The sequence below is a fragment of the Heterocephalus glaber genome, unplaced genomic scaffold, assembly GCF_053883595.1.
Source record: "Heterocephalus glaber isolate CG9 unplaced genomic scaffold, H.glaber_assembly_v1.0 deba00001543, whole genome shotgun sequence".
NCBI classification, from domain to species: domain Eukaryota; kingdom Metazoa; phylum Chordata; class Mammalia; order Rodentia; family Bathyergidae; genus Heterocephalus; species Heterocephalus glaber.
This window is the reverse complement of record NW_028258336.1, coordinates 4998698-5014757: the sequence shown is the minus strand read 5'-3', so window position 1 is coordinate 5014757 and position 16060 is coordinate 4998698. Positions and strand designations below refer to the sequence as shown.

At 35.9% G+C, this 16060-nt stretch overlaps 1 protein-coding gene across 2 annotated transcripts in view; it reads left to right on the top strand.

Moving 5' to 3' along the window:
• The window catches only part of Rgs7bp (regulator of G protein signaling 7 binding protein), a 96544-nt gene that overhangs the window by 57668 nt on the left and 22816 nt on the right, over positions 1–16060 (top strand). For both annotated transcript variants that reach the window (XR_002388847.2, XM_004862879.3), the window contains exon 3: positions 9035–9165. Coding sequence is in view for 1 of the 2 variants with exons in the window: in XM_004862879.3 (XP_004862936.1) it covers positions 9035–9165 (131 nt within the window). In the remaining variant the exon portion in view is untranslated. The remainder of the gene's footprint in view (positions 1–9034; positions 9166–16060) is intronic.

The window sequence follows — 16060 nt, the reverse complement described above, 5'->3', positions numbered from 1 at the left end:
ACATCTGTCTAGAAAGGCATAATTCCATATTAGTAAGAAGTGTCATCTTTTGACAGTTTGCACAAAATGGAAATTATCATTGCATGCCAATAGAAAGGCACAATAACACCACAGGATCCTATTAGTTATTACATTTTCAGAACTCTCAACGTTGGATCTAAAGCTAAAAAAAAGAGACTGCAAAATCCTTTTTCAAAAAAATCCTAACTCTGTTCTAAATTCTTCATACAGAAGATTAAAGCAGGAACCAGAGAACTAAGCCAGCAGAACTGAAATTCTAGCACATAGTAGAAGCTATATGTACTTTCTGTTATTGTTATTTTCATTATTTTTATTAGTATATGCTTGCAGTACATAATGTTTACATTCCTGTGGAAAGTTGGTTCTTGTACATAATACATCTCAATTCCTTTTTCATCCCCTTTCCTCACTATGGCCTCCCTCCAACTCTTGATCCCCTTTCCATTTATGCCATCTTCCCATTTTCTTCCTAAACCCTCCCAAAGAGTTATTTTCTGATTTGTTTTGTGTGGTTTCTTGCTTTATCCTCTTGTGTGTCTAGTGAACAGGATTTCAGTCCTGTGTGGTCCACATTTGGGACCCTTATAATCTTTTGTCACCATTTGAATTATCATTATAGATAAACAGTCTCTCCTATATAAGAGAAAGTCATTGATGCTGGTAACTTCCATTGGTTTGACAATTAGTTATTCTATAACTGTACAACTTACAGGTTATAATTAATTATTGAAGTATTGATCAACATTTTGTGCTGTTATAGTTAAATGAGATGATGAAATAATTGCTTTTATTGAAAAATCTTTTTGATTAATTGAATAAGTTAAATCTGGTCAGCCCATTTATCTCAGGTTGTTTTAAAGCTGTCATTATTTTTTGCAATATTAATGAAGCCTATAGCTTTACTGAGGAGAGCTACAACATCACGTAACCTAATAATGTAATTAAGGATCAAAGGCTAAATACTATTTAAATAAACCAACAGTTTAATATGTTGGGCCCTAAAATTCTAGTAAATGAAAGCATGAATTAACTGCATGCTGCAATGAATGACTCAGACTTTGGATATAATGAAAATTAATGACTTGAATTCTGTCCAGTATAACACATGATAACTGAGTGATGACTGACCTTCAAAGATCACTGGAGTCAGTAGAAATCAGACTTACTGTTGTAACCTTCAGAGGATGAACTTCTTGATTTTAGATGCAAAAATACTTTTTCAGATTAAAACGTGGAAACATATATGTATATGCTTCTTTAATGTAAACATATATCTTTTAAAATCATATATACAAATATATGATTATCTCTTTAAAAATAAATTGATCTTGAGTTTTAAAAATATATATAAATATACAAATACCTATGTGTAAATGCATACACATGTACATTTACATATATATTATATATACATACATTTATATAACTTTAAAAATAAACTGATCCTAGTGGGACAGGGTTGTGTTCTCATATGTAATCTATGGTGTCATGTTCATCCTAACAGAAACTTAAGAATCTAGGACTCAGACTCCATCAGCCACAGCTCCTGCTTCCTGCAAGAATCTTAAGACCTAGTAAGACCAGAACTTAAAGAGCTATTTTCAGACAACATATGATTCCCAGGCAGAGACCATAAAGGGAAAAGATTAAGAAAGCCAGAGGGAAAATGGAGAGGCCAATAGACTCAAGTCAAAAAAAAGTAAAAAGTCAGGAAAAGAAGCCAAGATAAAATGAGAAAGATGGTTTATTTTGAAAATTGAAGCATGTTGCCTTGTAAATGTTAGTTTTCTCTGGGCTCCTAAGCACAAGCTTTAGGAGAGCTACTCCTGTAACAAGACAGGAATTTGTATTGTGCAGCCCTTTAACTCCCTCAACCTCTCATGCCTCAAGAAATTCCCAGAAGGCCCCTTCAGAATCTCCACAAACGTCACTACCTATTTTCAGCTTTTCCCAGTATTGCCTTAATCAGTGACATTTAAGATAAATAAAAGGTTTGTAATTCAATAGTAGTATTTTTAGTGTTATTTCATAATAAGTATCATTATGTCAGGAAAATGATGGCTATGGATTTTTTAAGGGTTTGAATATTGTTTTTGCTTTCTAAATGGAAAAAAAATGAATAAGGCATTTGGTAATTGCTACCCATTATTTATTGACTCCTCCAATGGATTGCAAAGAAATGGCAAAGGTCTTGGCAGAAGGAAAATAAAAAGTGACAGAAGATAAAGACCGGAAGAATATGGCCCAGAGTTATATAAGTTGCTGACCACTCAGCTCCACTGTCTTACATAAAGGTAGTCAAAAGCCAAAAGATAATTCAGGTGCACTTTGGGTTTCCTTTTGCTTTCAAAAGTCAAGTTAAATTCCTGACTGAACCCAAATAGCTCCAGGGCAGAGTTTGATCCCAGCTCTCATACAGTGAGGAGGAAGCCACAGAGCCAGCCATATGTTCCCATGAAATGACAAGCTGTGAAGTGAGGGGAATTGCAGCAATCACTTTTTCAAAGGCTTCTGGGGGCACCAAATTTGCTAAGACTGTCTATGAGGAAAACACAGGAGATTTCCACTTAAAGCACAAGTTTCATTTTAAAAAAAAACTCATAGTAGGAAGACTGAGTAAAATGGAGACAATGGGGAGGATGAACTATTATATGTTCATAGGTGGAAATGTCTTGTTTCTATTGATTAGCTGGGCTGGGCTTCTCTTTTTATGGTGGTGCTTATTTTAATGTACAATAGTAATCATTTAGAAGGTACCTGACTTCTGTTCTGTGTTTATGAACTTGGATAGACTCTATAATTATACTTAAGAATTTTAAATCTAAAATAACAACTGGATATCACACTCACACACACACACACACACACATACATTTGTACCTCCTTGCCTCAACTATCTATTGATTACATAGACTTAGAGGACCACCTTGAAAAATTTCCTTCACTAAAGCCATATGAAGGCTGAGCTCTGAAATTGGCACAGAATTAGGGTATATCCTTGTAAAGGGAATTCATGTGAGAGGAACTAGTGGGGCTATTTGAAGAGAGAGCTTTGAGACCATTCTCCTTGTAAACTAATTTAATCCCCTTTCTGCTTAGCTATTTACTCTGAAAAAAATAAAGCAAAATATACCATCCCTTTCAGCTTCCTGAATCTTTCCTTACCAGGCTTAATAGCCAACAGTGGAATTAATTCCAAAAAGAGAAACTTGAATATATTTGCTGCCTCAGGAGTTCTAGTTTCCATCTCTGCTAGCTGACAAACCCCAAGTGTTTACCTGTTATCACTAAAATCTGTGAAATGCTGGGTGGTTGTCAATGGGGTCACATCTTCTTTGGTCAGCCTAATGGCATGTTTATTTAACCAAATTCCATACTTGGGAACTGTAATCAAATAAAGTCTGTTACAGAATAGCAGATAATTTCAATGACTAAGGACTATATGCAAGCATAGGGCTAAGTAAACACAACTTTGCTCTAAGATGGATCACAGCCATTTTCTTAATATGCTTCATATTCTTTACTTGTTTTCCCCCACACAATCTCATTTGATCCTTGCAGCAACCTTGACATACTTTGTATAGTTGTTATCCTTATTTCACAGAAGATGAAACTGAGTCTCAGAAGAGTTGAAGTGGCTTTCCCAGATCACAATTCTAAGCAGCAAAGCTATATGCCAATGTAAGTTTTCTGACCCAGAACTCATTTTCCTTTCTTTGTCTTACTGCTTTCAATTAAATATACAAATCATTACATTAGGGACAGACTATTAAAACAACAAACATTTTGCTGGTTTTTAAAAAGCTATTAGCAGCTGCACAGTCCACCAAAGTCTGGCAACTTCAGCAAAAGAACAGACAGATGCAGGGCCAAGACGTTTCATAACTAAATCCTCAGCATAACAGTACAACCCTGAGCTTGATTTTACCAGCCATAAAGATTCCCAGTTATTTTGTTCTGTTTATGTCTGTGATTATTTGGCAAAATGTAAATTGTCAGCCATTAGGTAAATACCCGCCGCATACATTCCACAATTAATGTCTTATTATAAGGTACTTGCTTTAATACCTATCTCTCTGATCATACCTTTGTTACTAGGTTTTAGGGTGCTGGCATTTAAGTGGTTTCCAGGTTCTTTCTGTCTAGAACAAATAATTGAATGAAACAAGCAAAAATGGTGGCAATGTTTCACATTTATTTGAGGTAGGAAAAATTAAAAGTGAGGGGTAAGTGAGAACTGGCTCTGCAGAGTGAGCTTGAGCTGAGTAGAAGAAAAGAAAAAATACAAATCAAAATAAAATAAAAGTACACCTACAGCATGAGAGCGGGCTACTATGAAGAGATACAATAGAGAGCTCTTCATGGCGTTTGTATCCTTTTATTCATTCCACATATGGCTGGAACCCGCGAGAACTCCACATAAGGAGCTTGCAGAGGTGGTTCTGCGGAGCTGCGTAGATTCTGGGATTCCGACGCACTTCGATTCCCAGCCAGCCTAAGCCACCCATGTGTCATCTCACCTCTGTCCAACCAACAGTCCATGTACTTTTCAGAAGGTGCAGACATCAGTAAACTTTACCCCTAAACAATTCAGCATGCATATTGTTACGTACACCTCAGTATTAAAGTAAAATTTGCATATAATCAAATGCACCAATCTTAAGTGCACCATTCAATAAGTTTTGCCAAAAGTACACACTCATGTCACTCAAACTTCTGTCTAGATGTGAACTATCACCTTCACCTCAGAAAGTTCTCTCATATCCCTTCTTAGTCAACTCCCTACCACCATTCTAAGATTTCTCACCATTAATTTTACCTATTCTAGGACTTCATGTGAACGGAATCTTATTTTGTTCTTTTATGTAAAGATTTCCTCACTCAAGATAATAATTTTGTGATTCCTCCATGTTGTTTTGAAGAAAAGGAGTTAGCTACTTTCAATTGTTGAGGATACTGCTCTGTTGGAATACACTACTTTTTGCCACTATTTTCTTCTTAGACACCAAGGCTATTTCCACTCTTCAGTATTCTAAATAAGTATACTATGAAAACTCTTGTAAAGATCTATTTGTGAATGTTTTCATTTCAATTGGGTAAATATATAGAAATGGAATTTCTAGGTCATAAATGTATGCTTAGTTTTATAGGAAACTTCCAGAACTTTTTTAAGGAGTTGTACCTATTTTATTTTATTTTACTTTAGTTCTTTGAGACAGGGTCTTGCTATGTATTTCTGACCTTGAAATTGCTATGTAGCCCAGTCCAGCCTTGAATTCACAGCAGTCCTCCTGACCCAGTATCCCAAGTGCTGGGATTATAGGTATGCACCACCTAGGAATTATATCAATTTTAACTCCCACCAATGATGTATAAGAGTTTCTGTTCCATGTCATCACCAACATTTGGTGCTATCAGTCTTTAGGATTTTAGCCATTCTGGCAGATCATTGTCATATTACTCTTTGAATTACAAAATAAGAATATTCACAGTGGAGTGTTTCCATTTTCAAAGGGTGACTGAGGCAGTATTTGTTTGCATGTCCTCCCATTCCTATAGCTGTTCCAGTTCCTTAAATTGCTAATTGAAAGGAGATTCATAATTTGGTGGTTACTTTAAATGCTTTTGGATCCAACTTGAGCTCTGTAATTTTGTTGAAATCAATTTTGTGGGGTGTTTTTCTACAAACACTAAAGCTTTGAAATTATCAAAATGATCAGATTATCTCTTGATTTACACTCAATAGAAAACATAAGTAATCATAATCTAGTCACTAACTCATAAAGTCTGACTGAAATAAATGAACATCACCCCAGGGTGGCTCCCATAGACCAAGCTTTGATTAATAAGAGTGAATCATTTTAGAGTAAGCATACATAATGCGGTAGAGTTGCCTCTACTTTAAGTTGTTTTTAGGCTCCAGAGGAAGCCCACAGGTCTAATTTTATTTTAATATAAATATTAAGTCTTATAATTTATCCCTAAGAAATTTCAAAAGCATTCAAATTGCTATTTTTTGCTTTGTCCCTAGTCTCCATATTCCAACTCTCATTCACTTGTTATGAAAATGACCTAAAGGCACTTAATGCTGCTCAGAAGTATTTTTTGTTCACTACTTATAACATGAGACATATTATAGCCCATTGGTCAATTTGTCTTTTAATCACTCTTAGTAATCAGTAATAAGGAAGCATTTTAGAGCTTTAAAATAGAGACATAAGTTGTATAAGTCCAGAGGATAATGTAAGCTAGTCTAGGGAGCCTGACACACTAACAACATAAAAAGTATCAGCTTTTCTACTGCTCTTTAATTTGTTCCTTTCTTTCTCTATACTTCAGTTTTCCAAGATTATATTACTGGTGTCACATAGTCAGCTCCTTCCCACAACATGTAGAAGGAGCATGAAGGCTCTACCTCTTTTTGAATCTCCGTGAGTTAGAGGCCCTGGGAGATGGTATCTACAGAAATGTTTTGAATTAGACATTTTCATCTCTATTCTGACTAGCCTTTTTTCAGTAGCATTTTATACACTGCTTTATCTCTCTCTAGTTAATAAATGATAATCAAAATATACTGACTCTTAAGATACATTAATGCAGTCATCATTTGTTTAAATTGCATAAAATGTCATCTATATATGAAGTTTGCATATTTTTGGAATTAAGCCACTAGGCATATATTTTGTACCTCTGAAAATAAGAATACCCTATGGCTTGGGATGAGGCCATACTAATTGTCTCACTCATAAAATGTACAACACACATGGAAGATTTATAGGGCTTTGTTTCTTTTTTCTTTAATCTGCGTATGAACCACCAGGGCCAATGTTCTGAATAGGTGAAAATAGGCAGTTGTAATTGGGATGATGAAGAAACACAGAAAAGACCTTCCTGTCTTAAAATATTTTTTCTCTAGCTTGCCTTTGGAATAAGACATAGTCTTCAGATTGTTCTAAGAAAAGCAATGTATTATCAGATAGTATACTAGAATCATTTTTTATTATAAGAACTGTTGATTTACAGTTAGCATTCAGAATCTAGCAGAGCCATTAGGAAATGGGACACAGAGACATCTCCAGTGCTAAAGATGATATGAAAAAAATGTTTGTGGGGATGATGGGCTGGGCTGTGGTGGGCTGAGGGGCACTCCTGGTAGCAGGCAGAGGACTTGAAGGCAGAAGGCACCTGTAGGAGGAAGGTCTAAGAGAAAAACTTCCCCTCAAGTTGACCTGCTTCCAATGTCAGTCTAGGGCTGGACCGCAGGAAACAAATGAGAAAGTAAGGTAGTCTTAATTTCCAGATAAAGCCAGATTTCACTGTAGGCTCCCTGAGGCACTTTGTTCTGTCTGACACAGGAAAGACCTGAGATGACACTGCAGGTATCACAGATACGGAGGCAAGGAATTTTGCATTTTCCCTGAGTTATATAAGCCATATGGTTAGATAAGCTCTTGTCTCTTGCTCATTCACTAAATAAGTATTAAAAAATAAAACTAATTATCATTATCAAGTGTTGTGTACATACAAATTCTTTTTACTGTGCTTTCAGATCTTAAAAATGAAGCTACCATTTTTTCTGATATTTTATCACTGACATTTTGCCACTGACCCACTTTACAAAGGAATCAAATCCAAATGCTACATTATTTAATCAGAATGCATTGCATTTTAAATAAATGGGGATAGAAGTAAAGAACACATTAGGACATTTGACAGAGTTCATTTTTTGGCTTTCTTTCATCTCAAATGTATCATCAAACTTTATCCCTTTTTTAGTTTCTGTTATTAAGCATGCCATTTTAGTTGCATATAAAATAAAGGTACTATTTTATCAATAACTTATTTTCTCTTTTTTGGGGGGTTAAACCTTGAATGTAAGTCCTTCTCACTGAGCTACATCACCGATCTATTTTTTTATTTTTAAGATAGAGACTTGCTAAGGTGTTAAATTGCCAGGCTAGGTTTTCCCTTGTGATCCTCATGCCTCAGCCTCCCAGAGTATTGAGAATACAGGCCCAGACCACTAGGCCGTGCTCATTTCTCTCCTCTTAATCAAAAACAAAAAGTGATCACTCCAATTTTATCATGTATACTAAGGAAAGACTCAGAAAGACCCAGAAAATAAAATTTAGAACAAAATTTCAAGCACAAATTCAGTGTTCAGCTGACGTGGTAGCACACACCTGTAATCCTACCTCTTAGGGAGGCTGAGGTAGAAGGATCCCAAGTTTGAGTCCTACCTGGGCAACTTAGCAAGACCCTATCCCAAAATAAAAATTTTTTAAAATTACAAAGAATTGGATCTGTAGCTCAGTGGTAGAACAACCCTGAGGATAATGCCACATGTTTACAAAAAAAAAAACAAGCAAGTTCAATGTTTATTTAGCTTAAGTTGTTAAACATAATTATTAGAATTTGATTGCTTCTCTCTTTTTTCATAAATTTTTGTATTTTAATTAAAAATATTTGGCCTTTCATTCATAAATGAGCCATAAGAAAAAGAGGAATAACCTTTAGACTGAGATAAAAAAAAAACCTTAATAAAAAAATTGGTAAATTGGCTCTATAATCATATTGTGCTGTGGCCCTAATATTAAAGAATTATCTTATAAACATTAATTGAATAGATCTTGTTCATTTCTCTAAAAACAAGAGTTTTTAATCTCTTTTTTCAGGCTAGGAGATTATTATGGTTTAAGTATATTTTGGAAATTTATTCCAACAGTAAAATTGAAAATGTCTGATATTTTCAGTTACTTAAAGCATTTATGATTTTAAGCTCCCAGCAGAGGTCTGCTGTGAAGGGGGAAAGTTAAGAGCAGTTAGTCAGAAAGACACTTATGTAAGAACTGTCACACCGGTTATTGGTTTAAAAGCAGGAAGCCTTGTATTTTAGACTCAAAACTTGAAGGAATCTTTATTGAGCATTTTCCCTTCGCAGAGCCGATGAGTGAAATCTTCAGACTGTTCACAATTTTTTTGTTGTTGTTTTTGTTTTTTTATTCTATTGCAGCCCAGAAGATGGTGAGATACATCCAGAAATCTGCCGGCTTTACATACAGCTGCAGTGCTGCTTAGAAATGTACACGACAGAGATGCTAAAATCCATTTGTCTGCTGGGGTCTCTTCAGTTGCATCGAAAAGGTACCTGCATTTAGTAGACTGCCAGAAACACTGAAAAATTTATCTACACACAATTAGAATGAATTTAAATATTCAGGAAGTGTTTGGGAGATGGAGTAATAAAAAGTCCACATCACTGCTGTCTAAGTGTATAACAGCACTACTAGCTTTGAACAGAAATGATGGTAGGAACAGTTCTTGAATTTATTATTTTACCATTTCTGAACATGACTTTCATTAGACTCAGTATAAGCAGCAAAAATATATAATGATCTTAATAAGGTAATAAATGCTTTCCAAGTGTGCTGGTATTTCTCTAAATGAAGTAAGTTGCAAGAAGACAAATTACATATTGTCCCAAAGACATAAAAGCTAGAAGACCTCAACAAATAAGAGGGAAATATATGAGTAATAAAAAATCTCATTCCCTGGTTTAACCCAAAAGGGAGTATATTGGCTCCAATTGACTGCACCTCCTCTACAGGTGGTTGAGGCTTTGGCATGGGTAATTTTTAATTAATATTGTAGGTACATTCTAGGGAGGCAATGTAATGACATTCATCATTGAAAATGTGCACCTTTACATAACCTCTCTTGGTTCTTATTTTTTCCTCATTCCCCTGCCCTCCCTTCAAACCTTCCATCTCTCCCTACTTATAAAGACTGCTTCCATTTTTACATTTTCTCATATTAATCCCATTCCCTTCTTTCCTTTCCCCTACCCCTCCCATTTCCCTTTTCCCTTTGCCCCTTTTCTCCCTTTCTCACATTATCTATTATACTATTTAGTCCTTATTTACACTTTCAGTTTCTCATACTAGAGAAACTATTCAGTATTTACACATGTGTGTCCTATTTATTTCACTTAAGAGTATGGCCTCCATGTGCATCCATTTGGCTATAAATGTCTCTAATTTCTCAATTTGTATGGCTGAGTCATACTCCATTTTATTAAAAAAACCACATTTTCTTTATCCAGTCTCCAGTTGATGGGCAATTGGGCTGCTTTCAAGTTTTAGCTATCACAAACTGTGCTGCTATGAACATGGGAGCACATATATCACTGTGGTATGATTCTTTTAATTCTTTGGGGAAGATACCCAGCAATGGAATAGCTGGGTCAAATGGGGCTTCCAGTCCTAGTTCTTTGAGGTATCTCCATACTGATTTCCACAGTGGTTGCACCAGCCAACACTCCCACCAGCAATGAAGCAGGGTTCCTCTTTCCCCACAGCCCCGCCACAATTGGTTATTGGTTGATTTCATGATAGCAGCCATTCTTTCTGGGGTGAGTTGGAATTTCAGTGTTGTTTTCATTTACAGCTCTCAAGTCACCAGTGATGTTGAACACTTTTTCATATGTTTGCTATTTTTTCTACTTCTTTGTCTGAGAAATGTCTGTTCATTTCAGATGCCCATTTTTGCATTGGGCCTTTAAATTTGGGATGTATGATTTTTTTTTTTAATTCTTTTTTTTTTTTTTTTTTTGGTACTGGGCATCGAACTCAGGTCCTTGCACTTACGCAGTTCTTTAAATTCTTTATACATTCTAGATAGTAGACCTTTGTCTGAGGAGCACCAGGTGAAAATTTTTTCCCACATTGTGGGTTGTCTCTTCACACTGTTGGTGGTTTCTCTTGCTGTGCAGAAGCTTTTTAATAAGAAGAGATCCCACTTGTTGATTCTTTGTGCTAGTTCATGGGCAACTGAGGTTTTGTTCATAAAATCTTTTCCTACACCAATGTCTTCAAGAGTTCTACCTAACCTCTGTTCCAGCCAGTTCAGCGTTTCTGTTTTAATATTTAGCTCTCTAATCCATTTTGATTTTAGTTTATGCCTGGTGAGAGGTATAGGTCTACTTTTAATCTTTGGTAAGTTGAAACCCAATTTTTCCAGCACCATTTATTAAAGAGGCTATCTTTCCTCCAGTGAGGGTATTTGGCTCCTTTGTCGAAGATGAGGTGGCTGAGTGTGTCTGGAGTTGTTTCCGCATCTTCTAATCTGCTCCATTGGTCCTCAGGTATGTTTCTTTGTCAGTACCATGCTGTTTTTATCATAGTAGCTTTGTAGTACAGTTTCAAGTTGGGGATTGTGATACCCCCTGCCATGTCTCTGTTGCCTAGAATTGCTTTTGCTATTCTGGGTCTCTTCTTGTTCCAAATGAATTTTTTGATTGTTTTCTCAAGGTCCATGAAGTATGCTGCTAGAATTTGAATTGGAATTGCATTGAATCTATTTAGCAGTTTTGGAAGTTTGGCCATTTTCACTATGTTGATTCTTCGTACCCAGGAGCAAGGGATGTCTTTCCATTTTCTGATGTCATCTTCAATCTCTCTTTTCAGAGTGCTATAGTTTTCAGAGAAGAGTTCTTTGATTTCTTTTGTTAGGTTGATTCCTAGGTATTTCAGTTTTTTGGATCCTATTGTGAAAGGAATTGTTTGCCCTGTTTCTCTCACAGTGAGTCTGTCATTCGTGTAGAGGAAAGCTATTGATTTTTGTGGGTTAGCCTTGTATCCAGCTACTTTACTGAAGTTGGATATTAAGTCTAGAAGACTTTTGGTGGAGTTCTTGGAGTCTTCTGTATAGAGTATCATGTCATCTGCAAATAATGACAATTTGACTTCTTCATTTCCTATCTTTATACCTTTGCTTTCTTTCTCTTGTCTAACTGCTGTGGCTACTGTTTTCCGAACAGGAGTGGTGATAGTGGACATCCTTGTCTTGTTCCTGATTGTAGTGTGAAGGATTTCAGTTTTTGACCATTTAGTATGACATCGGCTGTTAATTTTTCACAGATAGCTTTTATCAGATTGAGGTAGAGACCATCTATTTCAATTTTCTACAGGATTTTTATCATAAATGCGTGTTGGGTTTTGTCAAATGCTTTTCCTGCATCTATTGATATAGTATATTACATTGATTGATTTGCATATGTTGAACCATCCCTGCATCCCTGGGATGAATCCCACTTGATCAGGGTGTATGATCTTCTTGATGATCTTCTGCATTCTATTTGCCCTGTATCTTATTAAGGATTTTTGCATCTATGTTCATTAGTGAGATTGGCCTATATAGTTCTCTTTTTTGGTTGGGCCTTTCTCTGCTTTGGGGATCAAGTTGATGCTTGCTTCCAAGAATGAATTTGGGAGTATTGCTTCCCTTTCAATTTCATTGAAGAGTTTAAACTGTAGCGGCAGAAGTTCCTCTGTAAATGTCTTGTAGAATTCGGCAGTGAGGCCATAAGTACCTGGGCTTTTCTTAGTTGGTAAGTTTTTAATTACATTTTCAATTTCATTGATTGATATTGGGTGGTTTAGAATATTTAGGTCTCCTTGGTTCAACTTTGGTAATTCATATGTATCTAGGAATCTGTCCGTTTCTTCTGTGTTTTCCATCTTATTGGAGTGTAGGTTCTCGAAGTAGGTATTGATGATCCTCTGCATTTCTGCTGGGTCCATTGTAATTTCATCCTTTTCATTCCTAACTCATGGATTTGGGCCTTGTCTTTCCTTTTTCTGATGAGGTTGGCTAAGGGTTTGTCAATTTTGTTTATTCTTTTGAAGAACAAACTCGTGGCTTCATTGATTTTTTGTATCGTTTTCTCAGTCTCCATTGCATTGATTTCTGCTGTGATCTTCATAATTTCCTCCCTTGCATGAGCTTTGGGTTTGTCCTGCACTTCTTTTTCTAGAAGCTTGAGGTTCAGCATCAGGTTGTTTAATTGTGCTCATTCTTTTTTCCTCATATGTGTATTCACTGCTATGAATTTCCCTCGTAAGACTGCTTTCATTGTGTCCCATAGATTCCAATATGTTGTATTGTCATTGTCATTTAATTGAAGGAACTGTCTGATTTCTTCTTTAATTTCCTCTGTGACCCATTGGTTATTCAGAAGTGTGTTGTTAAATTTCCACATGTTTATGAAATTTTTGGAGTTTCTTTTGCTATTGATCTCCAATTTCATCACACTATAGTCTGATAATATACAGGGGATAACTTCAATTCCTTTGCACTTATTTAAACATGTTCTGTGAGCAAGTATGTGGTCTATTTTGGAGAAAGACCCGTGTGCAGCTGAAAAGGATGTGTATTCTGATTTTGTGGGGTGGAACACTCTGTAAACATCTGTTAAGTTCATTTGTTCAAGGGTTTGATTGAGTTCTAGTATTTTGTTGTTTATTTTCTGTCTAATTGATCTATCTACTTGTGACAGTGGGCTATTGAGGTCCCCCAGTGCTATTTTATTGGTGCTTATTTGATTTTTCATGTCCGTTGGTATTTGTTTTATATAGTTGGGCACACTAGTGTTTGGTGCATATATTTTTATGATTGTCACCTCTTCCTCTTGGATTTTTCCCTTTACAAGGATGTAGTGTCCTTCTTTGTCTCTCTGAATCAGTGCTGGTTTGAAAACCACTTGATCTGAAAAGAGGATAGCTACTCCTGCTTTTTGGGGGGTCCCTGTCACATGGAGTATTGTTTCCATCCTTTAACTTCCAGTCTATGAGTTTCATTTTGAATTATGTGTGTTTCTTGTATGCAGCATATTTTGGGATCTTGCTTCTTGACCCATTCTGCCAGTCTATTTCTTCTGATTGGTGAATTGAAACCATTAACATTGATGGTTATAACTGATATGTATTGACTTATCTTTGTCATGACTTTTTCTTTTTGTTGGATTCTCCCTTTTGCTTTAATTTCTTGTCGTGCCTGATGGATTCATTCTGCTGGGCTTCCTGGGGTTGTGATCCTCATTGTCTGTTCCTAGGATATTGTTTAAAATTGTTGGAGTGCTTGTTTGGTATTCATGAAGTTCCTAAGGTGCTCTTTGTCATGAAAGCATCTTATTTCTCCATCAATTTTGAAAGATAGTTTTGCAGGGTACATCAATCTGGGTTGTGGGCTGCTTTCCTTTAGGGCTTGGAATACATCACTCCAAGCTCTTCTTGCCTTGAGGGTTTGCGTTGAGAAGTCTGCCGTGATTCTGATGGGCTTTCCTTTGTATATGATTCGTTTCTTTTCTCTAACTGCTGGTAGAATTTTGTTCTTCCTTTGGATTTCTGGAATCTTAACTATTATATGCCTATGTGTAGATTTTTTTTTTATCATGGCCAGTTGGAGTCCTACATGCCTCACTTTTCTCTATGTCTAGTTCTTTTCCCCTATTTGTGAAGTTTTCTGCCATCCCTTCTGTGAACATTTTTTTTTATGTCATCTGCACTCTCTCCTGCTTCTTCATTGACTCTGATCAGTCTTATGTTATTCTTCTTTGTATTGTCTAGCAGCTGCTGGATTGATTTCTCATGGTCCCTTACTATTTTAAAGAAGTTTTTCTTTTCCTGGTCACTAATTGCAATCTTATCTTCTATATCTGAAATTCTGTCCTCACATTGGCTCATTCTGTTGTGTAAACTTTCAGTGGAGTTTTTAACCTCCTGGAAATCTGGATTCCATTTGTTTCCTATGTTGGCATTCCATCATGTTCCTCAGCTCCTCTATATTTTTTAATCTGTGTCCTCTCTAGGTTTATTAATCATGTCTTGCACTATGGACACAATCTCTGCTGTTATCTGAGAAATTATTTCTGATTTCATTTTTTCCAGATCCTCTTTTGTTGCCAGGGCAGGGGAATGAGGAAAAAAATAAGAACCAAGAGAGGTTATGTAAAGGTGCAGTTTTCCAATGATGAATGTCATTACATTGTATCCCTAGAATGTACCAACAATATTAATTTTAAAAATAAAAATAAAACATCAGATAACCTTCAATCTGACTTACATGAAAGAAAAAAATGAGGTAATGAACTTTCACATCTGACACAAATGAGACAAGATGAAAAGCTTTCTATGTTTGAAGAACATAAACATAACCAACTTCTGTAATTCCAGAATAATTAAAACTATTCTTTACTCTATCCTCATGTCCTCATAATACTAATACACTGAACATTGTGTTATCACATTTCATCAAAGGAGATGTCAGCTAAAAAACAGGATAATAGCAATGATAAAAGCTTCCACCTGTTGTGTACTTTTTCTTATCAGATGCCTTATGTGTGTTGTTTCATTTTATCCTCAAGTATGTCCCCCCCCATTTACAGATAAAAAACTGAGGCTCAATGAGGTCAGCTATCCAAGGTTACATAGCACTGTGGGCCCATTGCAAAATGTGTAACTATTCTACCACACTGACCTCTTCCCACTATGCTACACAGGGCAGGAGGACATATCAATGGTGAAAAAGAAAAATAGTAGAACAGTGGCTGAATTTTATATACAGATTTTGTTTATTTCATGATTAATTAGTATTTTAAAAACTATGCTCAATGCCTAAAATCCATTGCGTATTTGTTTCTTTGCAAAATAAAACTCATTTTGTAGACTTACTTTTTAAGATTGGCGGGAATATTAATCCATAGATCACTTAATAATTTCCAAAATAGTTTACATTGTATAAAGTAGTTAATTCTAAGAAGTCATAATATGTAATAAAAATAAATGAAGTGAACCACTCATGAGATTGATAAGGAGCATGATTTAGTCATGATATCCATTATGGAGAAGCTGGAATTAATTAATTATATAGTAAATATATCCTGTGAATTTTTGTGCTCTACTTTAGGGGCTGGAATTGGAGCAAAGCTTTACAGGGACCTCCTTTGAATGTGGCTTCTATTGTCTGTCTTCTGTGTTCTGAAGGAATCTTGTACTTCTGCTTTCTCACACTGCTACACAGTGCCACCACGACAGCTGTGATTCTGTGGGGACTGATGGAACTACAGTGCCTTAAGAAAGACAGAGGAGGATGTACGACAATAGTGGAGGGGACAGTACTCTATCTCTTCTTTTGGGAAAATATTTATTTCCCAGTTCATGAACAAGAATGGACCTCTGTGTATGGTAGAGTAAATATTTTG